Genomic DNA, 27,606 nt, shown 5'->3' with positions numbered 1-27,606 from the left:
CATCGACCCGCTCGACTCTCAGTTGCTCCGGACTCTTTCCTGTCCGCTCTTAGGCTAAGGGTTCAGGCCGAGGAAGCCGAGCGACGAGCTCAGCTGATGCAACCTAACTCGGCCCGCGTGACAGTTCCCGGCACGCGGCGGCGGCGGCGGCGACCGAGGAAGCGGCGCGGTGCCGGGCTGAGCGCGGGAGATAGGGGTGACGGAGCCATGGGGGACGCTCCGAGCCCTGAAGAGAAGCTGCACCTTATCACCCGGAACCTGCAGGTCGGGCCTCAGGGTTGGAAATGCGCTGTTGGGGACTGGGGGCTCGAGGTCCAGTGACCCTGAGCCTCACTACCGGGTCCTAAGTGTGTGGGGTCGGGGACTCCGCGCCAAGGCAGCTCAGAGAGACTACAGCCCTCGCTGCTAGTTGGTCGGTCGCCCAGTCAGTCAAGCAGCAGTTATCTGGGTCGCACAGAAATGACAGTGGGCTCACCTCCTGTGTACAGTTACCTTGTATTGAGTCCAACTTTGAATCCAGGACTCCCACCCCACCCACTCTATTATGTGCCAGGCGCGATGCTAAGCACCAGGGATACGTCAGGGCCCTCCCCTCCCAGGGCTTGTCTTGAGGAAATCAGACGTTAAGAACGACCCATAATTCAAAAACTTAGTTACAGTTTGAAACAAGTACTGTAAAGTACTATTCGTGGAGCTCTGGAAGGAATTTAAGGGAGAGGGCTGGGGGAGTGTCGGGGAAGGCTGAGGAAGTGATCTCTAAACTGCGAACTGCGCCTTGATGATGCAAATCACTTTACTCCACATCTGTTCCTGCTGTTTCCAGGAACTGCAGGAGTAGAAGTTAACCAGAAGAAGAATGGGTAGGGGGCATTTTGGGTAGAAGGAAGCCAGGTCAAGACCCAGAGGGGAGAGAGAGCACTGGTTCGGAGGGGAGGCTGATTTGGCTGGAGTAGAGTGAGCAAAGTGCAGATCGAACATTCAATAAATATATTTCTCATTTCCTTGCCTCCTTCAGGCCTCTGACTATTGTCACATTATGGGGAGGCCTTTCCTGACGACTTTATTTAAATAACAGACCCACCAATTCTGCCACCAGAATTGTCTCATCCCTTGTTCTAGCTTTTTCCATTGTTGAACTTATCACCATCTGACATACTATGTATTTTACTTGTTTGTTGAGAAGGGGTAAGTGGTGACCAGGTCATGAAGGCCTTGCAGGCTATGTTTAAAAGTGAAATTTATTCTAAGAGCAGTGATACATTGGTTGGGCCACAGCTTGTTTTTTTAATCTTTTTTTGAAATACAATTTACATACCAAGGGTTTTAGTATAGTCACAAGATTGTATAATTAACACCACTATCTGATTCTAGAACATTTTCATCACCAAAATAAAACCTGTACCCATTGGCAGTCACTGCCCATTTCCCCCCTCCCAGCAGCCCTAGGGAAACACTAATCTATTTGCTGTCTTTATTTGCCTATTCTGGACATTTCATATGAATGGAATCATGTGATATGTGGCTTTTTATGTCTCATTTTTTTCACTTAGCGTGTTTTCAAGGTTCATCCATGTTGTCACACTCATCAGAACTTTATTCCTTACTATAGCTGAAAAATACTCATGATTATATGGGTATATCACATTTGTTTCTACATTCAACAGTTGGTGGATATTTGGGTTCTTTCCACTCATAACTTGATCTTAACCAGTAATTTTTGCATGCTTCCTAGTCTCTTTCCACAAAATAAGGATACACAAAGCTAATGGCGTTGACTTACTCAGGTTTTAAAGGGTAAGTGATATGACCTTTCCTTGGGTGGCAAGAACTCTCCCAAGCTCCAAATTGTCAGGGGCTTGGAGAGTGCAGGATCCAGCCGCCAGCTACCTTGAAACAGAGGATTTTAATAAGTCTTGCTAATAGATGATTCAAACCAGCAAAACAGTTTTTGTCTTTCATGGCTTCTAACTGCCTCCCCAAACCATCACTTGAAAGAATCACTAAAATCTCTTTTATTAGCAGCATACTGACCTATAAGGATTTGTCTAATATTGTCTTCGGGCAAAAGGAAACCATGCAAGTATTAAATAGGTGAATGAGTTAATCAGATTTTGCGTTTTAGAGATCTCTCTGGCTGCCTTCTGGAACATGGGCTGGAGAGAGCAAGAATAGATACAGGAGTCCTGGTAGAAGGCTATTGTAGCAGTTCTAGTAGCCTAGTAGTGATCTGATGGTGGCCTAGACTAGGGTGGTGGTATGGAGGCAGAGAGAAGAAGGAGGATTTAGGAGCTCTGGGGTAACTTAGGCAACTTGGTGAATGATAGGACCATTTACTGCACTGGGGTGAAACTATAAGCGAGAAAGATGGGTGGGGAGTGAGGCGGGAAGGTGAGAGCACGAGGTTAATTTTGAACATGTTGAGTTGGAGTTAACTGGGTTGATAAGAAGTACGCTGTTCCATATATGGGTGTGAGCAGGAGATTTGGTAGTTACTAGCTCATAAGTAGTAATTGAAGCATCTTTAAAGGGTCCGCTAGGGAGAATGTAGAGTAAGAAGAGAAGAGAGAGGGCTGCAAGGATTGCTAATATTTAATGATTAGCAAGAAGAACAGCTGCAAAGAAATCTGAGCCAGCAGCCAGAGAAGTAGGAGGAAGACTAAGAAAATAAAGTGGAGGACCAAAAAAGGGGAGTGTTTCAGGAATGGAGTGAGGACTAAAAAAATTTTCGTTGAATTTAGCAACATTGGGAGTCATCCGTGATCTTAGCCAGAGCATTTTCAGTGGTGTGATGCTGTGTGGAATTCAGCTGGAATGGGAGATGAGGAATAAAGACCAGAAGAGACAACTATTTCAAGAAGTTGGCTCTGAAAGTAAGGAACGTGAGTTAGAGTAGATGGAGGGGAAGATGCAGGTTAGGGATATGTCCCGTTCCCTAACATCAGTGGCATTTCACTGGAGTGAAATGGAGCAACAGCACCAACTTAGGTTGGCTCTCATTCAGCACTCAGAGCATGGCTGGACCTCCCTGCTGGCTCTGGGCTTGGGCCCCCAGTGACACGTGCTTTTGTTTTCCTTGTCACAGGGTAAAGGATGAGCAAGGTGGGGCACCAGCATTAAACCAGCTCTTCTGCTTCCACAACAGGAGGTTCTGGGGGAAGAGAAGCTGAAGGAGGTACTCAAGGAGCGGGAACTTAAAGTTTACTGGGGAACAGCAACCACAGGCAAGCCACATGTGGCTTACTTCGTGCCTATGTCTAAGATTGCGGACTTCCTAAAAGCAGGATGTGAGGTAAGAAGTAATGTTTCATAAACCAAGCAGTTCCTTAGGGAATGGCCAAAAAAGAGTTTTAATAAGGGCAGGGCAGAGAGGGAGATTTGGAGGTCCTTGGACGAAATACACATTTTGGTGGTCCCTTATCTCTTATGTCCAGGTAACGATTCTGTTTGCGGACCTTCACGCATACCTGGATAACATGAAAGCTCCATGGGAACTTCTAGAACTCCGAACCAACTACTATGAGAATGTGATCAAGGCAATGCTGGAGAGCATTGGTGTACCCCTGGAAAAGCTCAAGTTCGTCAAAGGCACTGATTACCAGCTCAGCAAGTAAGTTCTAGATCATCTGCCCTTCTTGTGGCTCTCCTGCTTCTAGCTAATTACAGGTCTGTGGAGTCCAGGCACAATCCAATTTGGATTGGAAGCCATTAAAAAATTTATGCTCTTTGTGCTTTTAAGTCATCCCTCAAAAATGTACTTAATGCCTGTGTACTGTCCATTTTGCTGGAGATATGAGTGTAACCAAAACAAAGTCCTTGGCCTCTGAGAACTCACAGCATATGGGAGACTGATGATCAGCAATTCAGCTTCCCTTTATCTTTCAAGCCTCAGCAAATAATGATTAAAGAAAGGTGAAAGAAAAGTATTTCACTTGTTTGTCACCTCCCCAACAATTTTTTTTAAAAGATTTTATTTATTTATTTATTTGAGAGCAAGCAGAGGCGGGGAGAGGGAGAAGCAGGCTCCCCGATGAGCAAGGAGGCCGATGTGGGGCTCAATCCCAGCGCCCTGGGATCATGACCTGAGCCGAAGGCAGACGCCCAACTGACTGAGCCACCCAGGTGTCCCCTCCCCAACAATTTTTATTGCTTCGTATCTTTATCAGTTTTTTTCATATTTGTAATATTAGCATAGATATGATTTTGTGTCCTAATTTTTTTTTAAAGATTTTATTTATTTATTTGACAGAGGTAGAGACAGCCAGCGAGAGAGGGAACACAAGCAGGGGGAATGGGAGAGGAAGAAGCAGGCTCATAGCGGAAGACCCTGATGTGGGGCTCGATCCCACAATGCCCGGGATCACGCCCTGAGCCGAAGGCAGACGCTTAACCGCTGTGCCACCCAGGCGCCCCTGTGTCCTAATTTTTTTAACTTCAGTAATTTCCTAAGTAATTCCTCCATGCTGCCTCATAGTCTCTACATTTTTTGATTCTTAAAACCTCAGGCCATGTATCATTCTACTGGTCACTTTTGCATTTACACCCTTAGAACAACTTTGTAAGCTAAGCGTTGCTGTGCCCTACTTCACAGAAAAGGAAACAGATTCAGCTGTAACCTTGTCAAGTTCTTACTTGCTGTAAGTAGAAGAGCCAGGATGTGAACCCAGATCTCTTGCTTACAAGTTCATTTCTCTTATTACTTCATTGATCATAATTTTCTTTCCTTTTTTTTTTTAAGATTTTATTTATTTGAGCGAGAAAGAGCGAGTTGGAGGAGGAACAGAGGGAGAGGGAGGGACAAGCAGACTCTGCGTTGAGAGCAGAGCCTGATCCAGGATTGATCCCAGGACCCCGAGATCATGACCTGAGCCAGTACCAAGAGCTGGACACTTAACTGACTGAGCCACCCAGGCGCCCCGATTGTAGTTTTCTTTAGCATTCCTCACTCTTGACATTTAGAGTTTTAGATAAGGCACGTAACTTTCTTATGTAAACAGATGTTTGAATCCTCAGCCTCGGTAGAGTGCCTACAATTTCATTTATTTTTACGTTTGTTCTACGTATATTTACAGAGCACTTATTAGATGGTAAGCACTGTTCTGGGTCCTGAGTATACAAAAATATACTAAGACAAAAATCCCCATCCTAATGGGGCTTCCATTTTAGCAAGGAAATACAGTCAGAGGAAACAAATGAATAAGTAATATATATATAGTGTGTCAGATAGTGATAGGTGCTACGTAGCAGGCAGGCAGGAGAGAAAGTTCTTGGGGAGTAAGGGGTTTCTATTTAAATAGGGTGGCTAGAAAAGACCTCTATGATAAGAAGACATTAGACTGAGACCAGAGGCAGATGAGGGAGTGAGTCATGCAAACACTTACTGAGTTCTTACTGTATGTCAGACTCTGTTCTAGGTACTAGGATTGTAACAGTGAATGACTCAGGGAAGGTTTTTATTCTTCCACAATTGAACAGATTTTGGGGTTTGGGAAGATAGGATACATAAATAAAGCTACCTTGCTTCAAAGTCACTTGATCTTTTTGTATATACAAGAGTGACTTCAAAGGAAGATGGCTTGGTAAGTATACGCTTTGATGCACCCCCTCTGTTCCAAACAACAGCGATGATAGATAAAAACATTAAAAACCAGAGGACATAGACAAATTCAAAGACAAGCTAAACATTTCTATGGTAAGAAAACAGAATTGAAATGCAAATTGGTGAGTTGGTCTGAAGTTACAGGTTTGCTGGGCTCCAGTCAGGAAGTGGACAGTGGGGACAAACCAGGCTTACTGCTTAAAGCCAGAGTATAAAGTAGGGCTTTTACCCTTTTCCCATTCCCATATCTACCCCTCAAGGAAAGTAGAGCCAAGGAGTAGAGGCACTATTAGTCACCTGCCTGGGTCTTTAGGGACTTTGTCAAGCTTCAGGTCTATGGAGACTTGACTGTATGTATGCGAAGAATTCAGCCAGGCTGTCCACCATTTATGAGTGTTATATCCACAGTATTACCAAAAAGATAAGTCCTAAGATGCCAAGAAATAGCATCCATTTTAAAAAGGAAACGATAAAACAGAGGCAGAAATGAAACATGAATATATAGAAATAATCATTTAGAGAACTTGGAAATGTAAAAATCAGTCATTAAAGCCAAACCAAACCAAACCAAAACAACCCCACAGGGGCACCGGGCTGGCTCAGTCGGAAGAGCTCATGACTCTTGATTTCAAGGTTGTGAGTTCGAGCTGCACGTTGTGGTGTAGAGATTATACATAAATAAACTTTAAAACAAAAACCAAAAAACTCCACAAACCAGGCTTCAATAGAAGGCATCAAGTCTAGACTGAAGAAAGTTGAAGAGAAAACTAGAGGTTTGAGAGATCATACTGCGATTCACCCAGATTGCAGCACATAGAGATGGACAGAAAAACTGGAGTGTTTGAGACATGGATGAGGACGTTTGCTTCCAACAGTCTGGCACACTGGGTACTCTGACTGGCCTTACTACTGAAAACAACTAAAAATGCTGGGTAAAATATTTTTTGAAACGTCCTGAATGCTTCAGATCAGGCAGTTGACAGATTAGTCAAGAGTACTCAGTGGCCGGAAACCAAACGAAAGTGGGAATACAAAGATATTTTATTTCAGGGGCGCCTGGCTGGCTCACTCAAGAGAACATGCAACTTTTGATCTCGGGGTTGTAAGTTCGAGCCCCACGTTCCATGTAGAGTTTACTTAAAAATAAAATCTTAAAAAAAAAAAATGACCAAGATACTGTGTTTCACCTAATCTGTCATTCAAAATACTGCTGATTAGGGGCGCCTGGGTGGCACGGCGGTTGGGCGTCTGCCTTCGGCTCAGGGCGTGATCCCGGCGTTATGGGATCGAGCCCCACCAGGCTCCTCTGCTGAGAGCCTGCTTCTTCCTCTCCCACTCCCCCTGCTTGTGTTCCCTCTCTCACTGGCTGTCTCTATTTCTGTTGAATAAAGAAATTAAAAAATCTTTAAAAAAAAAAATACTGCTGATTAGTCTCTAACATGCTAATGTTTAAAAGACTTACCTAGGGGCGCCTGGGTGGCACAGCGGTTGAGCGTCTGCCTTCAGCTCAGGGTGTGATCCTGGCATTATGGGATCGAGCCCCACATCGGGCTCCTCCGCTATGAGCCTGCTTCTTCCTCTCCCACACCCCCTGCTTGTGTTCCCTCTCTCGCTGGCTGTCTCTCTCTCTGTCAAATAAATAAATAAAATCTTTTAAAAAATAAATAAATAAATAAATAAATAAATAAAAGACTTATCTAGATTTCGGAGATGTTAAATATTTTTTTAAAATGGGAAAAGTGCATTTTGTAATCTGTAAAACAATTCATAGAACGCTAAGACTACTAACACCTCAAAAGACCTTGTTGAATTATATGGGATTGAACTTTAGTTTCTCTGGCCTCACAGAGCATGGTGGGGAAAAAAAAAAAAAAAGCTAAGAAAATTGGAGTACTAGGCTAGGAGGTCCAATGTTTGAATAATAAGTGTTCTGAAAAAGGGAACAAAGAATCAGAGGGAAGGAAGTCATCAATGAAAGAATTGATGGAACAAGTAGATGAGCATCCAGAGTGAAAGGGCCCGTTAAGTGCCTGGCACACTGGATGAAAACAAACCCATGCTTCAGTGCGCTATCTTGAAATTTCACAACACTAAGGACAGAAAAAAGGAAGAAAAAAATATATATATATATTATATGTATAATATATATATATTATAAACTTCCAAAGAGACAAAAGTCACATACAAAATTTCAGGAAGCAAAATAGCTTTGCATTTCTCAAAAGGAATACTGAAAACCGAAGGGTGATGAAGCAAAGCCTTTAAACTTCTGGAGGAGGGGCACCTGGCTGGCTTGGTCTGCTGATCTCGGGGTGGTAGGTTTGAGCCCCATGTTGGGTATAGAGATTACTTAAAAGTAAAATCTTTAGGGGCGCCTGGGTGGCACAGCGGTTAAGCGTCTGCCTTCGGCTCAGGGCGTGATCCCGGTGTTATGGGATCGAGCCCCACATCAGGCTCCTCTGCTGTGGGCCTGCTTCTTCCTCTCCCACTCCCCCTGCTTGTGTTCCCTCTCTCGCTGGCTGTCTCTATCTCTGTCAAATAAATAAATAAAATCTTAAAAAAAAAAAAAAAAGTAAAATCTTTAAAAGAAAAAATAAAATTCCAAAGGAAAACAATCTGCAACCTAAAAACTTGTGCCTACCTGAACTACCTAATTCAAGTATAAGAGTAAAATACCTGAAAATCTTGATCTAAAAAAAGTTGTTTTCATTTTTTTATTGGTCATTTATGTATCCTCGTCTGTGAAGTATCTATGCCAGTAGCCCTTTTTTTTTTTGGTGTTCCTTATGTATTCTGTATAGCAAATCCTTTGTCGTTTATATAGCATGGGGTGAGAGAATTAACCACTGACACAGAATAGAGAATTCAGAAATAGAGCCTCATAAATATGGAAACTTAATTTATGACAGAGCCAGCATTGCAGATCAGCAGAGAAAGGACAAACTTTTTAAGAAAAAGTGGTACAAAGACAATTAGTTACCCATATGGGGGAAAAATGATCCCTCCATTCCAGGTGGATTAAAGATTTAACAGTAAAGGCCAAACTATTAAACATTTAAAAGACCGTATATAAATAAAACTATTTTATAATCTCAGGGCAAGGAAAATTCAACAAAACACATCAAAAACACAAATCACAGGAGAAGATTGATGAATTCAAATTAAAATTAAGACCTTCAGTACATCAAAAGTAAAATAAAGTAAAAAGACAAGCCACCAACTGGGAGAAAGTATTGAAAACACATATAACTGGCAAGGATTAATATCCTATATTCTTTGTCAAAAACTACAGAGTCAACTGTCAAAAAAATGAGTCAGTTCAGTAGAAAAAGACAAATAGGCATTTCACAGAAGAAATCAAATGACCAATAAATAAATGAAAATTAACCTCCTTGGTTATTCTAAGAAATTTAGATTAAAACTTCAGTAAGAAACCACTCATGCTTACCAAATTAGTAAAATTAAAATAATAACAATATTAGGTAATAAAATTGATAAAAGCCTACTTGGAAAATAGTTTGGCATAATCAACCAACCAACGCTCAAGATGCAAATTCCCTACGATCCAGAAAGTCTACTCCTAGGTGTATATAAAGGAACTTGCATTTGTATACCAGGATACACACATAAGAATATTTATGACACATTGTTTATAGATACAAATATAATATGTAAAACTGGAGAGAAACCCAAAAGTTCAGGACAGTAGTTAGTCTGGAGGAAGAGGAAGTGGTAGAGGATTGTGGCAGGGGTTAGAGCACAGGAGCTTTAGAAGTAATTAAGTCCTTTTTCTTAAACTGAGTGATGGGTACACTACTCCTTATATTGTTATTTATTCCTTCCATGTATTTCAGTTAAAAAACAAAAAACCATGGAAGATAGATGAGCGAAATCTGACGTTTATTTAACAGGCATTCCAGAAGAGGAGAATGGAAGGGAATGGCAAACAAGCAGTATTTCAAGAGATAAATGAAGAAGATTAATTGAAGCTGTCTTTAAAAAGAAAAGACATAGGGATGCCTGGGTGGCTCAGTCGCTTAAGCGCCTGCCTTGGGCTCAGGCCATGATCCGGGGGTCCTGGGATGGAGCCCCAAGTTGGGCTCTCTGCTCAGCAGGGAGTCTGCTTTTCCCTCTCCCCCTCCCACCCCAGCTCATGCTTTCTCTCTCAAATAAATCAAATCTTTAAAAAATAAATAAATAAAGGGAAGACATAAAACTAAAGTGGTATTTTGTATAAGAAGAAGAACCAGTCACCTTTTAGAAGGTACCAGGCGTCAGAGCTCTCTTGGAATGTCTTAAGATTGGGAGAGTAAATTGGGGCGCCTGGGTGGCACAGCCGTTAAGCGTCTGCCTTCGGCTCAGGGCGTGGTCCTGGCGTTATGGGATCGAGCCCCACATCAGGCTCCTCTGCTAGGAGCCTGCTTCTTCCTCTCCCACTCCCCCTCTTGTGTTCCCTCTCTCGCTGGCTGTCTCTATCTCTGTCAAATAAATAAATAAAATCTTTAAAAAAAAAGATCGGGAGAGTAAATTAAAGCGCTTCAGGATCAAAGTGCGGCCTGGGCCCAGTCTCACCGCTGTCCCTGCTTCCTCTCCTCTCCAGAGAGTACACACTAGACGTGTACAGACTCTCGTCCGTGGTCACACAGCACGACGCCAAGAAAGCTGGGGCCGAGGTGGTGAAGCAGGTGGAGCACCCTCTGCTGAGCGGTCTGCTGTACCCTGGATTACAGGTACTCGGGAGGGGCGGGGCTGCCCGGGGACCGCCTCGCTCTCTTTCTCACTGCCGGTCACTCAGCCCCAGTGAAGCCCAGGCACTTGCCGGCTGGCTGGCCATTCCTTCACTGTGCTGCGCGCCTGCCTTCCTGTCTCCCTCCCCTCCCCTTTCTTGCAAGCCTTTGCCTTCTTCAGCTCTAGGTCCTCCCCCATCTGTCTGCCCTTTCGAACACTGCTCTTCTCACTCATCTGCTTTTTTAAATGTATAAATCAGTAGTAAATTTAATTTATAATTTGTAATAATATATATTATTGTATATATGTAATATATATACAATATTACATATATGTAATATATGTAATATATATGTAATAATATATATATTTGTAATAAACTTAAAAATTATAATTTATAAATGTGCAGATTTTGTATTTTCTTTCTTTCTTTCTTTCTTTCTTTCTTTCTTTCTTTCTTTCTTTCTTTCTTTCTTTCTTTAAGTAATCTCTATGCCCAGTGTGGGGTTTGAACCCACGACCCTGAGGTTAAGAGCTGCACCCTCCACTGACTGAGCCAGCCAGGTGCCCCCAGATTTTATATATTTTCTTATAAAGTGCATTTCAGTTAACAGCTCTATTTACACAGGTATACATGGGTATTCACACCAGTTATTTACAGATCATAACCACAGACCACACCCTAAGTCTTCTGTGCAAGGGTACCCTGGGTGTGACTATTGGCCAAAAATGGCCTGAGGACTAGGCTTTTTACGCATACGTAGTAAACGGGTTTGTTTCTTCATGTCTGCAGAGTATGCTGCACACATGGAGGCCGTCCTGCCAGAGAATGCTTTGCAGTGTCACATACCCTCTTTATGTGGGTCTTGATCTCTTCAGTGAAGAAAATTTCAGAGTGATATGTAAAAACAAATTTCAGGCAGGGCACCTGGGCGGCTCAGTCGGTTAAGCAGCCAGCTCTTGATTTCCATTCAGGTCATGATCTCAGGGTTGTGAGATCAAGCTCTGCCTCGGGCTCCACACTCAGTGGGGAGTCCGCTTGAGATTCTCCCTCTCTGCCCCTCCCCCCCACCGTGCACACATGCGCGTGCGCGCTCTCTCTAAAATAAATAAATCTTTATTTTATTTATTTTTTAAGATTTTATTTATTTGACAGAGAGAGAGAACATAAGCTGGAGGAGCCTCAGGCAGGGGGAGAGGGAGAAGCAGGATCCCCGGGAGCAGGGAGCCTGACTGGGGTCTCGATCCCAGGACCCTAGGATCATGACCTGAGCCGAAGGCAGACACTTAACCAATGGAGCCCCCCAGGGGCCCCATAAAATAAATCTTTAAAAAATAAAATAAATTTTAGGCACGATCCTATTTTCGGTTAAGCAAAGCAACATCGTATATCATGTGTGTATTTGTATGAGCAAGGAAAAGAAAAATTCAAACTGAGTTGTTAATAATGGTTACTAGCTCAGAAAGACAGGACAAAAATGGTAATAGACTTAACTTTTTCTTTGTGTGTGGGTGTGTGTGTATATATAATTCATTTATTTGAGAGAGAGAGCGTGCACACATGCAAGTGGGGGGCATGGGCAGAGGGAGAGGGGGAGAGAATCCTCAAGCAGACTCCCCACTGAGCGCAGAGCCCAACGAGGTCTCTGTCTCATGACCCTGAGATCATGACCTGAGCCGAAACCAAGATTTGAACACCAAACTGAGCCACCCAGGCACCCCTCTTTATAATGTTTAATATAAGGGGGGGCGCCTGGGTGACTTGGTTGGTTGAGCGTCCAGCTCTTGATTTTGGCTCAAGTCATGATCTCTGGGTCATGGGATTGAGCCCCGTGTCAGGCTCAGCAAGGAAGTCTGCTTGTCCCTGTCCCTTTGTTCCTCCTCCCGTTTATGTGCATGCTCTTCCTCTCAAATAAATAAATAAATGAAATCTTAAAAAAAAATAAATGGTATAAGAATATCAAGTCTTCCCTTATCACTTCCAAAAGAGCTTTCTACAGTTAAGCCTGGAGACATTCTAGATCTGCACTGTCCCCTATGGTAACCTCTCCTGTAGTTGTGGTCGTATGCAGCCGTTAAAAATAATTAAAATTAAAATTTTTAGGTTTCAGTCACATTGGATCTGTTTCAGGTGCTCAGAAGCTACATGTAGCTAGTGGCTAACCTATTGGGTAGCACAGACATAGAACATATTCATCATTCCAGAATATTCTAGTGGACCGTGCTGTTCTAGATTATTCTTGCTTGCTCGCCTTTCTCTTGCTGTCCTCCTTCCTCTTCCTTTCATTCATTTAGACATGAAATCTTACCACTTCTACTTTTAAGATCTCTTAAATGTGTTCTTGTTCTACGTCCCCACTGGCCTGGTTCAGCATCATTTCTTACCCGAACTCTCACGGCAGCCTCCTCGCTGTTTTCATTGTCTCCAGTCCAAAGGGCTCCACTCTGTGCCCTGCCCTCTTACTGGTGTGGTCTTTCTACAGTGTGGGCCAGGGTGATGCTAGGCACCCCAGCATGATGGTCAGGATCCTTACTCCTCTGGTGCCATCACTAACCACTTCCTACATCCGTTGAAGTTTGTGCTTTTGCAAACTAGATCACTCATAATTTCCCTAAACATTTCACACCTCTCTGACTTCTGACATCTGTTTCCTCTACATGGTGAAAAACATCTATATATTCTTCAAAACCAAGGTCAGCCCCCAGTCTGATTCCAGGAAGCCTTCACTGCCACCTGTCTGACCAGCTAGAGATAAGCATTTCTTTCTTTGTGTTAGCACTGTTCCTTAAACGCACATCTCGAGGAGCCCTTCGCACACTGCACTGAAATTATCTGTTCATATGTCTCTCTTTTCAGCTGCGTAATTGGCTTCTTGTAGGCCGAGTCTGGGTCCAGGTCAGCTGTGCATCCTCGGGGCTAGCACTAGGCCGGGCAGGTAGTAAGTGACAAAATCAGTTTAGTCTTGCCTTTTGTTTCTGAGCCCTCGCAGCACTTTCTTCTTATGCCTTTTTTTTTTTTTTTAAGATTTTATTTATTTATTTGACAGAGCAAGAGAGGGAGAAGCAGACTCCCCGCTGAGCAGCAGCCTGATGCAGTACTGGGTCCCAGGACCCCGGGATCATGACCTGAGCTCAAGGCAGACTCTTAACTGACTGAGCCACCCAGGCGCCCCTGTTATGCCATTATTTGACATTTGTCACAGGCTGCCTTTGACCCGACTGTGGTGTGTCTTCTCCTTCTTTCCTCCCTTCCCCACTGGACTGTGAGCTTCCCAAAGGCAGAGGCTCTTACTTCCCCCCCATGCCATCCGCACAGAGTGCTGTTCACCACGGGCACTCAGCACGTTTATGCCGCTCTTGAGGCCAAGAGGGAGGCTGGATGCTGCTTTATTTGCTCCTTGGCTTCTACTTTCTGAAAAAGTCTGGTGATTTTCAAACGTTTCTGATTTCTCAGATCCATATAGAAGAAATACAGTAGGAGTTTATGCTCATGTGTTTGTTTTGTTTCCCCCACAGGCCTTGGATGAAGAGTATTTGAAAGTAGATGCCCAGTTTGGAGGCGTTGATCAGAGAAAGATTTTTACCTTTGCAGAGAAGGTCGGTGTTTCTCTTTCCTATCTTTTTTTCTTTTGTGCCTCAGATATGCAATTAAGGTTTATTGAATATGCCAGTCCCACCACTCATAACTATATTGTATGGCGGGGATTATTCTCCCTATTTTTTAGACGGGAAAACTATAGAGAAAGAAAGTTGTCCATTATCACACAGTTAGTGACTGTGCAGAAATTAGCTCTCACACCTGTCTGACTTGAAAGCCCGTGCTCTTGCTGCCACCAGGAAGCTGCCCCCAGAGCTGTTGGATTTGCTTCTTTCCTCATAACACAGTTTCTGGGGAAAGGGACCATCAGTCAACTATGGGTCTTTCCCAGAGCATTCGGTCCATATTGCTCTGGGTCTTACATAAACCGCTCATCTCTGAGGTGAGGCTCACCAGTGTTTAAAGGAGGAAATCAGAGCAAACCCGTAATAGTTCTTTTTGGGGAAAGAACTTGAGTAAGTTGGAAAGGGCTATTGAGAAATGGTTGTTTTTTTGAAAGTTTCTCAAAACCTCATCTTGGCAAGGATATGGAGAAAACGCTGTTAGTGGAAATATAAATTTCCAGGAGGGTCGTTTGTGCTAGTAATTATACAAATTGGTGCTAAGGAAATAATTTTAAAAGTGCAACTTCAGTCATGCATGAAAGTGTCTATCACATTATCAATTTAAAGGTAAAATCTAGGGGCACCCGGGTGGCTCAGTCGTTAAGCGTCTGCCTTCGGCTCAGGGCGTGATCCTGGTATTCTGGGATCGAGCCCCACATCAGGCTCCTCCACTGGGAGCCTGCTTCTTCCTCTCCCACTCCCCCTGCTCGTGTTCCCTCTCTCGCTGGCTGTCTCTCTCTGTCAAATAAATAAATAAATAATCTTTAAAAAAATAAATAAATAAAGGTAAAATCTAGAAATAGGGATGCCTCGCTGGTTGAGTCGGTAGAGCACACAACTCTGAATCTCAGGGTTGTGAGTTCAAGCCCCACATTGGGTGTAGAGATTACTTAAAAAATAAAATCTTTAAAAAAAAAAAAATCTAGAAATAAACTCACATCCAAATGGCAAGGGATTGTTATGTTATGATATACGTAATGATAACTCCTCTCAGTGGAATATTATATATTTTTAAATGGCTTTTGGATGTATTTTTTATTAAGTTTTTAATTTTATTTCCAGTATAGTTAACATACAGTGTTATATTAGTTTCGATTGTGCAATATACTGGTTCACCAGTTCGATACAAGTGTGCTCCTTAATCCCCACCCCCTAGTTCCCCCATCCCTTCACCCCCCTCGCCTCTGGTAACCATCAATTTGTTCTCTGCAGCTGAGTCCTGTTTCTTGGTTTGTCTCTCTTTCCTTTTTTTGCCCTTTGCCAGTTTGTTTTGTTTCTTAAATTCCACATATGAATGAAATCATGTAGTGTTATCTTTCTTTGACTGGCTTAATGGTTTTTGGGTATATTTAATGAAAGAAGAATGCTTACAATGTAAATTTTTCGATTAAGTATTTCATATTATTCTATTTTATCTCCTCTGTTAACTTTTTAGTTGAATCTACTTTTATTATTCTAGCAGAGATATGACCCATGGCTTGTTTTTGTGTGACTCACAAACTCTAAGAATGGTTTTTATGTAGTTTTTGTTTTTAATAAAGATTTTATTTCTTGGGACACCTGCATAGCTCAGTCGGTTAAACGTCTGCCTTCAGCTCAGGTCATGATCCCAGAGTCCTGGGATGGAGTCCCATGTTGGGTTCCTTGCTTGGCAGGGAGCCTGCTTCTCCCTCTGCCTGCCTCTCCCCTGCTTGTGCACACACACTCTCTCTCTCTCTCTGACAAATAAATAAAATCTTAAAAAAAATATTTTTTCTTTTCTTTATTTTAGAGAGAGATCACACGGAGAGGGAGGGGCAGGGGGGAGTGAGAGGGACAAGCGGACTTGGCTTGGTGCAGAGCGTGTAGCCAGACCCAGGGCTCGATCCCATGACCCTGAGATCATGACCTGAGCCAAAACCCTTCCTCCTATGATGTGGTCCTTATTCCTGGGATGTGACCTTTCTGGCGTCTCAAACTCAAATCTCAGGGTGTTCACAACGATCTCTCTACTCTGAGTAGACTTGAGCTTCAAACTGTCTCCCCAGCACTGTCCAGTGTCCAGAATCTCTGTGCAGGTCTCCAGCCTTCCAGCACCTGTTCTCTGATAGGCTTCTGGCATCTCTCTGTATGCACACACAGCTCATAAACCAGGAGGGAATTTTGATTTAGATTTGGGGGTGTGGGGCTCACTTCACTCTAAAACCCTTCTGAAATCCTAGCCTCCTGCCAGCACTGAACCCCAGTCTCTGTCTCCCCTGCTTTGTCAGACAGCTGTTCTCTTTTTCTCAGCACCTGGTTTGGAAAAAGTGCCCTCAAGGAGAAAGCCAGGGTGAGTGTGGGGTCACCTCTGCTTTCCCTTCTGTCAAGCGTTGTAGCCCTACACCTATTGCTCTTGAATGCCTGCAGATGGTTATTTTATATATTTCCAGCTTTTATAGTTGTTTATGGTGGCAGGGCAAATCCAGTGTAATGTAAAAATCACAGTGTAATTAATACTGATAGAAAAGCAGTTGAGGAAAAAAAAACACTTTTTTTTTTTTTGTATACACCATCAAAAGGTTGTGTATTCAACACAATGGAGTATTACTCAGCCCCCACAAAAAATGAAATCTTGCCATTTGCAATGACATGGATGGAGCTAGAGTGTATTATGCTAAGTGAAAGAAGTCAGTCTGGGGCGCCTGGGTGGCTCAGTCGGTGAAGCGTCTGCCTTCGGCTCAGGTCATGATCCTGGGGTCCTGGGATGGAGCCCTGCGTGGTCGGGCTCCCTGCTCAGTGGGAAGCCTGCTTCTCCTTCTCCCTCTGTCTGCTACTCCCCCTGCTGTGCTCTCTGTCTCTGTCTGTCAAGTACATAAATAAAATCTTTAAAAAAAAAAAAGAACAATCAGTCAGAGAAAGACAAATACCATATGATTTCACTCATGTGGAATCTAAGAAACAAAACAAATGAACAAAGGGGAAAAAAGAGAGAGCAGCAAACCAAGAAACAGACTCTTAACTATAGAAACAAACTGATTGGTTACCAGGGGGGTGGGGGATTAAGGAGTGTGCTTGTGCCGAGCACCGGACGACGTATGAAGTGTAGAATCCTGTGTAAACCGTACACCTGAAACTAGCTGAGATGGGGCACGGAGGAGGAGTTAATACTAACGCTTGCGTGTTTCTGTCTAACCCCTCAGTACCTCCCTGCACTCGGCTACTCAAAACGGGTCCATCTGATGAATCCCATGGTTCCAGGATTAACTGGCAGTAAAATGAGCTCCTCAGAAGAGGTAGGTTTGCCGACTCTGACTTGAGGTTAGAAATCTTCAGCAAGAGATGAAGAGAGTGAGGACTCAAGGGAAGAGTCACCTAGCTGACTAGAGTTCTTGTAGATTTGAGTTCCGAGGGGTCCAAAGGCATCCAGTTAATTTCAGTGGTTCCTGAGTATTGAAGGACCCAGAAGCAGTCCTGATGGGATCCCATCATAATCTGAACAATTTTACTGTGACTGATAAAACACACAAGCAAAAGTAATTTCTTCATTCACAGAACTGTGATCAAATTCAGCCTTCCTCATGGGGTTAACGAGGCTCGGGTTGCATTTCACCGTAAAGCATCTTGATTCTCAGGGTGATGCTTGATGTGACTAATGTGATCAGTACAATATCTTTTCACAGTGAAAAGTCCTGCTTAGGAAAGGTTCACTTTTGTTTTGGTCACTAAGGGTACAGAACGGAGGACATAGTGAAACCCGCAGACGTGAAAGATTGCGTTCTCGGTTCCCAAACACAGCTGCGCTTCAGAACCAGCTAGGGGGTTAAAAAAAAGAAAAAGAAAAAGAAAAAGCATTGATTAGACTCTATTCTTAGAAATTCTGATAAAGTGGTTCTGGGGAACATCAGGAATCTGTATTTTCTTTCAAACTCCGCTAGGTGAATCTGACTGAAGTCATGTGTGGGTGTTCACCTAGTTCTTTAAATCTGACTTTTCAGTCTTTGATCAGAGATCAGTAAATATATGCATGGAAACTGTTATTATTTTTAAAGGAATATATAAAGTAGTCACTTTTCTCTGTGTTACAGCGCTCCATGTATCAGTTATTTCTCTGACAGAATAGCATATCCCTCACCGTATTTAGTGACATTCGCCATATCTGAGCCCTGGGAATCGGTGGTGGCAGCAGCTCCTGAACATGACTGCATCAGAATCACTCAGCTTTTTAAAAATACAAATACCGGGACGCCTGGGTGGCTGAGCCGGTGGTTAAGCGTCTGCCTTTGGCTCAGGTCATGATCTCCAGGTCCTGGGATCGAGCCCCGTGTTAGGCTCCCTGCTCCACAGGGAGCCTGCTTCTCCCTCTGCCTGCCGCTCCCCCTGCTTGTGCTCGCTCACTCTCTCTCTGATTAAAAAAACAAAAAAAAACAAATACCTGGCCCAACCTCAAGAGATTTTGGTTCATTTCCCAGTAATTTACATTTTTTAAAGACGCCCCAGATGACTCATACACAGGCATACGTGGACCAGAATTTGGTAACCACTGAACCCAAAGAAGCCTGAGCTTACTCACTGCAAAATAGGAAACAGTTCCTATTACCTAAAAAGGGAAAATGGCTCCAGATACTAGACAGTACCTGGTTTCGGGGGTTGCCATGCAGCAAGCCGCACACACACTGTTCCAGGCAGTGACAGTGCGTCTGCCCCTTTCAGAAAATAGTTTTGGGCCTGGCAGTTTTGGGTAGCTTAAGGAAATAATCCTAGAGAAGGCAGAAACAAAAACAATAAAAACCTCTGCAAAGATGTTCATTGTAATGTTACATACAATTTGTAAAAATTAGAATGTAATCTAACTGTTTAGAAATTATGTTGTCACTACTCGTTGGGATATGATACAGCATAAAAATCAGAAGCAAAGACTAGGTAGCCACTGAGAAATACTTATGATATAGTCTCAAGTGAAAAAGCAAAGTGTAGACATTTGTTCTCGAACTACGAGTTTGTAACGATTCTGTGTGTTATAGGCCTGGGAAGAACACAGGAAAATTGAAATCGTGATTTTTGTCAGGTGACAATATTGTGAGTGGTTCTTGACTCTGATTAATTCTGCCTTTGTTAAAGTTGTTAATGTTTAAACCTCTGTTTAAAAAAACTTAAAATACATGGATTAGTTGAGCATATCTCATTTCCCGCCATAAGAGGTCCCTTCTCCTCCGTGGCTTCTAGGAGTCCAAGATTGATCTCCTTGACCGGAAGGAGGATGTAAAGAAAAAACTAAAGAAGGCCTTCTGTGAGCCAGGGAATGTGGAGAACAATGGGGTTCTGTCTTTCATCAAGCATGTCCTCTTCCCCCTGAAGTCCGGTAAGACACTCGTTGATCGCTTCTCAGAGGCCAGGCCGAAGGAGCAAAACTAGTACTGTGATCATCCTTGTGGTTGGTCAGGAGTCTTCCTTCGGAGACAGGCCTCCCTGATTCTGTGCTCTGACCTCTCATATACCAGGGTACACTTGCACTTGGGATGACATTTCATTGCCCATGAGATTGTCACCGGGTTGGGTTTTAAGCGGGATGTCAGGGTGGGCGGGGGTTGTAGAAATGAGGGTGGGCCCAGGCATGCTGAATTAGAGCAGCACGAAAGAAATGTAAGGCACGATCCTTCCCCTTGAGCTTGGATGCCAGCCGGGTTGTTGGCTCATCTGTTAAGAACAAAAAAAAATGCCATATAATAAAGTTCAAAATATATAACCAAAACTCCAAATACCTGTAGCATTTGAACTAGGAATGCTGACTCTGCCATTATCGATGAGTTTGTTGGCAGGGATCCTTTGTCTTACAGAGTTTGTGATCCTTCGAGATGAGAAATGGGGTGGAAACAAAACCTATACCACTTACTTGGACCTGGAAAAGGACTTTGCTGATGAGGTAATCCCAGAGGAGGAGTAATCCCCACTGAATTCCTTCTGGCAGACCTCTCCTTCTTGGCCTAGCCAGCTTTCTAGTACCTGCACAAGTTTCTGCTCGATGCTCTCCGAGCCTGTGTATTGTGGGTAATGCTCAGTGAGGGTTCGGGTGGTTCAGAGGGTAGGTGAGCACATGGCACAAAGCTCACGCATTGGTGTCCTAATCACTCTGCAAGGGATTTAACCTGGAACGAAGGACTAAACCCAGCAAGATGAAGCATTTCAGGGAGAGGTGCAAAGTCAAGGTTCAAAAAAGAAACCCCTCGGAAAGGACAGCGTGGACGATCCTGCTGATCTCAGCAGACAGTTTAACGAAAGAGTTACTAGGCGACCCTGAGTTAGGCACCCCGGTAGGGGCTGGCATGGCAAGGACTAAATGCTCGCGAAGCTCGTGGTCCGGAAGGAGAGGCAGACGTACGAACAAGTACCATTGCTGCGTGGCTGTGCGGCGGTGATGCATACACCGTCCAGAGAGAAAATAGGAAGTGATGACCTAGCTGGCTGGCAAAGCTTTGCGGAGGGGACGACCTCCAAACAGAGGGACTAAGTTGTGCAAAGCCACGGGAAGATGAAATAGCACGGTACGGAATCGCAAGTGGTTTGGTCTGACATGAGTCTAAAAGGTGAGGCAGAGCGTCGTGGGAGAGAGAGGCAGGGCCAGGTCCTCAAGGGAAGATCTGATCGTGGTGCATATGGGGAAGGAAGTGAGGGCTTTTGATCGAGTCTGACTCTGGGTTGAATCAGCAGTGTGATTGGGCTGTCAGAAATGTTCGTGAAGTCTTGCTGTAAGGTGTCAGAAATGTGGAGTCTGGAACCAGGGAGTCCATTCACTTCGCCACTGTCCTGAGTACATTTGGGGTTGTGCATTCAGCCCTGGACTCCCAATTTTATGAGGTGTATTGGACAGTCTGGGCTGTGTTGATGGGGGGAGAGGGAGGTGACCGTGATAGGGAACTGACCCAAACCCTTGTCACAGAAGCATAGTTGAAAGAACTGGGGGTGTTTGGCTGGGATCAGATACATGACAGACTCTCGTGGGAGAGGGGTTGCATCTCTTCCTGTGGCCCCAGAGGGCTAAGCCAGGTCTGCGGGTGGGGACCGCAGTGGGGCACGTTCTGGATTGACATCAGGGAGAGCCGTGCAGTGACCTTGGTCGGATGGCAATGGGCCGGGCTGCCTCCCTTGACATTGTGCCCCCATCACTGAGGTGTTCAGGCAGAGGCCAGAAGCCCCCTTCAGACAACATGGTGTGAGAGTTCAGACATCAAATAGAGGAAAAGTCTCTGATCTTTGAGCTCCGTGGGCCTTAAGGCCCATTATTTGGATGTTCCGCAGCCATTGCTCTGAAACCCTCTATCTGTAGTCTGAGGCAGGCCACAAAACCCACACGGCGCTCCTCGGCCCTGGGAACAGTCATTTGTTGGAATAACGAGGATGGAAGAAATGAATCTGAAAGAAGAGCCTGGAGCAGCACTAGCCAGTAGCGCTTTCTGTGACGTCGGACACGTTCTGGATTTGCCCTCACACAGCTGCCCCTGGCCGTGTGCGCCCAGTGCAACTGAGGAACTGAATCGTACTTTACATTTAAATAGCCACACGAGGCTAGCGGCTACCGCACTGGGCAGAGCCGGACTAAAGCTTCTCTGTTTTTAAGAATTAAACATTCCTAAGGAAATGAAGGACTATCATCAGAAACAAAAATGGAGGCACTGTGGAATTACAGGTGTTCATAGCTAAGAGATACGCCCTCAGAATATCTCGCAGAGCCTTTCAGGCCAGATTTGGGATATGAAAGTATTAGTGACAGAACACAAGAAGAAAAATTGAATTGCTGAGCTCCTGCCGTGTACTAGCATCACTCCCCATATTCACCCACGTTATGGGATTGAATCCTCATTCTGACTCTCTGAGATACAGGTATTCTCGTTAGTTCATAAGTAAGCCACCCCAAACTTAGAAGGGTTAAGTGCCGGGTCCGGGGGTCACACAGCTAGCTGGGACCCTAACCCCAGTCTAACTCCAACACCCTCGCTCGCTCTTCTCTCTCACTCAGCTCCCCACCAGGCTGTCTCCTCGAGTTGCCTCCGTGACTGTTTCTCCACCTCTTCTCTTTCTACTCGAAGCGTGAATGGAGGGACTAGAAGAATTTGACTAATAAACACATTCAGCCTCAAAAAAAAAAAAAAGAAAATCAGCATCTAAAATCCCTCAAGTTATTCAGGTTTGATCTCAGGGTCATGAGATGGAACCCCGCAGGGGGCTCCACGCTGGGCCTGGAGTCTGCTTAAGATTCTCTCGTCCTCCCTCTGCCCCCCAGCCCTGCATGCACTCTCTCAAATAAATAAATAAATCTTAATAAAATAAAATCCCTCAAGTTAGTATGGAGTTCAGAGTCAAGAGACCTAAATCTCAGACCAGAAAGATAATCTCTCTGAACCCGTTTCCCCCTTTGGCTCTGTCAGCGTCACAGGGCTGTTCCGAGGATCAACAGCCCGCACCTCACACACACGTTATCTTGAGCATACTCAGACATCCCGTGCCCCCACCCCCCCGTCACGTGCCTCCTTTCACCGGGCCTTTGTGCCCTTCCACAGGTTGTACACCCTGGAGACCTAAAGAATTCTGTTGAAGTCGCCCTGAACAAGTTGCTGGATCCCATCCGGGAGAAGTTTAATACCCCGGCACTGAAGAAACTGACCAGCGCCGCCTACCCAGAGCCCTCCAAGCAGAGTAAGGCCCGCCGGGGGGGGGGGGGGGGGCGGGTGGTAAAGGGCCACAGGACATCATCGGGACAGAGAGCCTGTCCGCGGGCTTCAGAAAAGGGTCCATCTTAAATCGAGAGCCCAAGCAGCCAGGGGGTCTCAAGCGCAAGTATACCGTATCCCGCTGACTCCTGGAATGGAACTTGAGTCGTCCTGGTTTAGGTTTGGGCGACACTATGCAGTGATTACATCCTGTTGTATGAAGGCTACTGGTGTGAGACACGTCGTGGTCCCTCACTAAACCCTTCTCTTGAGAGACCAGTTGGGTGAGGCCGTGAAGGTAACACAGCTGCTCGGGCACAGCCGACGCAGCTCCTGAGGGAGGCTCCTCTTCAGCTTTGCCAGTTCCTTTCTGGGTGCTTCTGACCAGCTCTTGGTTGGCCATCCACTTAGCCATGACGCTGAGATATTGATATGGATGGTTCTGTGTGACCTTCCCGGGCTCAGTCAACGTATATGGAGAGCACGCATGGAAAGACCTAAAGGTGGCAAAGCTATACTGTCCCCCCCACCCCGTTCCCTCCCCGCCAGCTGATAACTGAGGGAGAGAATAGATGAAAATCTGGTATGTCACATCCCAACAGGTTGCTGATCCTGTTTTAAAGAAGATAACAACTCGGGGCCCCTGGCTGGCTCATTCGAGAGAGCCTACGACTCTTAAGCTCGGGGTCATGAGTGTGAGTCCCCATTGGGTGGTGTCAGCAGTTGGCCTGTCGTGGGAAAGGGGGGAGAGTTCTGACCCCTCGGGGTTCTTCTCATTGCCAGAACCAGTTGCCAAAGGCCCTGCCAAGAATTCGGAACCAGAGGAGGTCATCCCGTCCCGGCTGGATATCCGCGTGGGGAAAGTCATTAGCGTGGACAAGGTACTCATTTTTCACCACGTCGCAGAGAGGCAGATAGGGGTCACGTTTGTGTGTTTCCATCTGGAGGAAACCTGGCCTGGGATGGGAAGTAACACCCCTGAGGTCATGTTGCAAGTCAGAACGCAGGTGCCTAATTCCAGTTTTTGCTGCCTCTGGACCTTATGCAACCAAACACAGCCAGGAATTCAGGGTGGGGGAAGGATGTTAGTCAGAGGGAGCTTGCTTATCCGTTAAATCCAGTCCCATAGACTCCTCTGGTCTCTACCAGTTTGTCTGGACTTAGTTGCAGGCCTTATCTCGGATCAGCCACTTTGCCCGCCCTGTCCCATCCCACCCACCCCTGAAAATAGGGAAGGGAGAGGGACTTCCTTTTCCTCAGAGACATGAGGTTATGCAACCAGTGACCTGGGACCATTGTGTGAACTTTCTCTCCCAGCATGGTTTTTCACTGCCTAGACCCGACTACCTAACAACTTTGAGGTAGCTGCCGGCGCTGTTTGAGATGGCGAGGCCAGCGCTGTCCGCCGTCCGTCCTCTAGGCTGGTGCGGAATGTGGCCCTGATGCCAGCCACCCACACAGTCCAGGCCGCTCCGCCTCTGGGGGAGATTCCTTGCCCCTCCTTTTACTCAAAGCCTGCCTCTTGGCGGACAGTAAAATGTACCCTCCCAACCCATTCTCCTGGCTGCTGTCTGGAACCTGGAAAGAGTTTGCTCCAGACGGTCCCTTAGGAGCCTCCGCTGGGGAGTGGACGCGGCTCCGGCGGTCCGAGGGCTCGCCAGCCCCGTCCATGATCCATTCCGTTGTGATCCTGTCTGGCACTCACGTCTCTTGCTGGCAGCACCCCGATGCAGACAGCCTGTACGTGGAGAAGATTGACGTGGGGGAAGCCGAGCCGCGGACTGTGGTGAGCGGCCTGGTGCAGTTTGTGCCCAAGGAGGAGTTGCAGGACCGGCTGGTGGTGGTGCTGTGCAATCTGAAACCCCAGAAGATGAGAGGCGTCGAGTCCCAGGGCATGCTTCTGTGCGCCTCCCTGTGAGTGAGAGCGGGGGGCCGGGGTGGGGGCGGCCCATGTGATGCCCTTCCGCGTGCCAGGTTGGAACCCTAGGAACACTGTCCAAAAGACAGTGCATGAAGGAATTAGTTACTGGGCAAGTCCTGCGAATGAAGTGCTTTACAACTAAGGTCAGGTTTTATTTATTTATGTTATATTTATTTATTTAATTTATATTATTTATTTATATTATACATATTATTTATATATATATAAAGGTTTTATTTATTTGAGAACAAGCGAGCGAGCATGCAAGCATGACCAGGGGAGCAGCAGGCAGAGGGAGAAGCAGACTCCCCGTTGAGCAAGGAGCCCAATGCGGGGCTCGATCTCAGGACCCTGGGATCGTGACCTGAGCCGAAGGCAGGCGCTGAACGACTGAGCCACCCAGGCGTCCCTTAAGTCAGTTTATTAAGACAGAAATCAAAGGTTCAAAGCAGCATGCACATGCCCAAGTCTCTCTACCAGTAAGAGTTGGAGCCAGGAGTCAAAGCTAATTCCGACTGGCTGTTCGGGCCTTGCTGTCTCTGTCATATCCCACTTCCTTCCCTGAAAGCCCTGATTTTGGTATCTCTCCCGACAGAGGGTTTCAGGGTAGCCCTGGTCAACCCAACCCTGGTAGCATCCAGCAAGGGAGCACAGCACGGAGGGCCTCCTGGGCCTCTGGCATTGAGGGCCCCTCCGTAATGCCTTGGCTTCGGCGGCAGCTGCAGGGAGTCCACTGCCTCACTCTTTCCTCGTCCCCTGTGTCTTCTTAGAGAGGGGGTAGACCGCAAGGTTGAGCCTCTGGACCCTCCTGCAGGCTCTGCTCCCGGTGAGCGAGTGTTCGTGAAGGGCTACGAGAAGGGCCAACCAGATGAAGAGCTCAAGCCCAAGAAGAAAGTCTTTGAGAAGTTGCAGGTGAGTGGCTGGCCACGCCCCTGCGCTTGCCTGCGCTGCTGTGCTACTGAGTCCATGGCCTGCCCTCCCCGCCCCCCACCTGCCTGCCTCCAAGCCCCTCCCTTCCTTAGTCCACACGTGTTCAGAGCAGGTGCCCGCAGAGCGAGGGAGTCCCCGCGAACCGAGCACAGACACACTGTTTGCGGCACTGTGTGAGGGACACGGACATTTCCTCTTCTGATCTTCAGTGATCTGAGGATTATCCCTTTTTTATCTGGCAGGATACCTGCCAAGGCCACACAGGGTCACCAGAAACCATGGAGCCAGGGTTCCCCCCAACCCCCCCAGCCTACCCTGGTCTTAGAGCACCCATTCTCTGTGTGCGGTCTGGGGCATGGACTCACATCCAGCCCCGTGTCCCCTGGGCGCATTGCTTCCTTCAGCAAGTCCTGAGCCCCTGATAACGTGTGTCAGCCACCGTTCTAGGTGCTCGGGCTACATCTGTGAACAAGCAGCAACCGTTCACTCTCCTCGTAGAGCTAATATGACACGTGACCTTCCCTAGTTAATCCCGCATTTCCTCACTCAGCCAGAGTGTGTCTGGGGGGCATTTGAGTGATTTCCACCGCTCCCTCCGCCCTGCATGTGGCAGGCACGTGGTTTCACCCAATCCCCTCTTTCCTACTTTTCCAGGCTGCTTTTTTGAATCACTTCTTTTTTCTGGCTATAAAATAAATTTCCAATGTAGAAATGTCCAAAGTATAGGGGACATGAAGGAAAAATACCCATAGCCCTGCCACCTAGAGATCCTGGAAAATAGCATTAGTGATTCTTTCTTTGTGGACTTTTACAGTGCACGGAGGTAGTATATTTGCAGTTTCAATCCTACCATATGTTTATTTTTTTATTTAACTGGATGCCAGAAAAACTGCCCCGTCATCTTAAATACCAAGAGGGGGGATCTGACTCTATATATTGTATCATAATGACCGTAATGTAGCAAAATTGTTTAACCTTATTAGATATTGAAGTTGTTCTCAGGTTTTCACTATTCCAGTGCTACAGTGGATGTCCTGGTACATCGTTCCTTGCACCTACTCATCACTGTTTTTCTAAACTAAATGCCTGGGAGGAGCTGGCTTGTGGGGAGTGGAGAGAGGGGCACTCGAGGCCCCGGGGACAGGCTGTCCGTGCTGTCCGTGCTGCCGGAGCGTGAGTGCCTGCTCTCGCCGCCACATTCCCGGCTTGTTTCTTTTGTGCAGGCTGACTTTAAAACCTCTGAGGATTGCATCGCACAGTGGAAGCAAACCAACTTCATGACCAAGCTGGGGTGCATCTCCTGTAAATCGCTGAAAGGGGGAAACATCAGCTAGCCACCCCAGCGTCCTGCTCCCTTCTCCTGTCCCCGAGTCATCTCCTGTCTCAGTGTGCTCTGTCCTTCACCCATTTACCCATCTGCCAGGACGCCGAAGCAGGAAGTTGGGGACTTTATTAGGTGTGGAATTCAGTAAGCAGTTCATCCTCCCCCAGAATCAGAACCATCCCGTCTGGGCTGCTGGGCTGCTGTGGTCAGCCGCTGACCCCCCCGCCCCCCCGTAGTAATGAGGGCAGGGCAGCAGCAGGGAGTCCAGCTCTACCTTCTTCCCCTGGCAGCTGACTGGAGAAATCTGGTTTCAATATAACTCCTAGAAAAGGTTTATGCCACAATCTTTCTAATTGGAAACATATTGGTTCTTTTCCTAGAGTTCTCCCAGCAGCTGTGCCTGGGGTCTGGGATCTGGTGCCTGCACTGGGCTAATTACAGCCTTTCCCCAGCAGGAAATTGTGGGATTCAAAAAGGAAAGGGAGGGGAAAACAGAGAACCTAGTGGTCTACCAAGTGGTGGGCAGCTCTCCTCAGTGCCTGCCAACCGTGAGGCCCAGCCCCGGGGCTCCTGCCATTTCTTTCCCTTGATCCTGCTGGGGTGGGACATTCCCTACACCAGCCGTGTGTTGATATCAGAAGGCAGCAGATGGCACAGCCTGAATCTTTCTTCAGAGAGGGTGGGATATCTAAGTCAGAATCAGTGTCACTGTCATGAATTCGAATAAACTGTTTGAACAAGA

General features: G+C 46.0%; 2 protein-coding genes across 6 annotated transcripts in view; one reads left to right on the top strand and one right to left on the bottom strand.

Annotated features, from left to right (window-relative positions):
- Window positions 1-12,870, bottom strand: part of S100PBP (S100P binding protein) — a 47,511-nt gene extending 34,641 nt beyond the window's left edge. For 2 of the 3 annotated variants that reach the window (XM_019802448.2, XM_034648626.1), the window contains exon 1: window positions 12,710-12,870. The gene's annotated coding sequence lies outside the window, so the exon portion shown is untranslated. Of the gene's footprint in view, window positions 1-7,058; window positions 7,078-12,709 lie in introns of those variants that run through there. The other variant, XM_034648632.1, reaches the window with a different exon arrangement.
- YARS1 (tyrosyl-tRNA synthetase 1) lies at window positions 34-27,606 on the top strand. Of its 3 annotated transcripts, none has more exons than XM_002921857.4 (13): window positions 36-264; window positions 3,143-3,289; window positions 3,432-3,607; window positions 10,197-10,326; window positions 13,841-13,921; window positions 17,188-17,280; window positions 19,211-19,346; window positions 19,822-19,907; window positions 22,540-22,675; window positions 23,473-23,570; window positions 24,410-24,603; window positions 25,381-25,522; window positions 26,764-27,606. In XM_002921857.4, exons 1-13 carry the CDS (start codon window positions 97-99, stop codon window positions 26,872-26,874), a joined length of 1,698 nt encoding a protein of 565 aa, XP_002921903.3. In that variant the 5' UTR covers window positions 36-96; the 3' UTR covers window positions 26,875-27,606. The 3 variants fall into 3 exon arrangements, with proteins under 3 accessions (XP_034504503.1, XP_002921903.3, XP_011226562.1); XM_011228260.3 differs by having other exon boundaries at window positions 127-264; window positions 3,083-3,289; XM_034648612.1 differs by lacking the exon at window positions 17,188-17,280 and having other exon boundaries at window positions 34-264.

This window comes from Ailuropoda melanoleuca, chromosome 2, assembly GCF_002007445.2.
Source record: "Ailuropoda melanoleuca isolate Jingjing chromosome 2, ASM200744v2, whole genome shotgun sequence".
Taxonomy (NCBI): Eukaryota; Metazoa; Chordata; class Mammalia; order Carnivora; family Ursidae; genus Ailuropoda; species Ailuropoda melanoleuca.
Note: the sequence above shows the minus strand (reverse complement) of the source record. Positions and strands in the feature narration are given on the sequence as shown.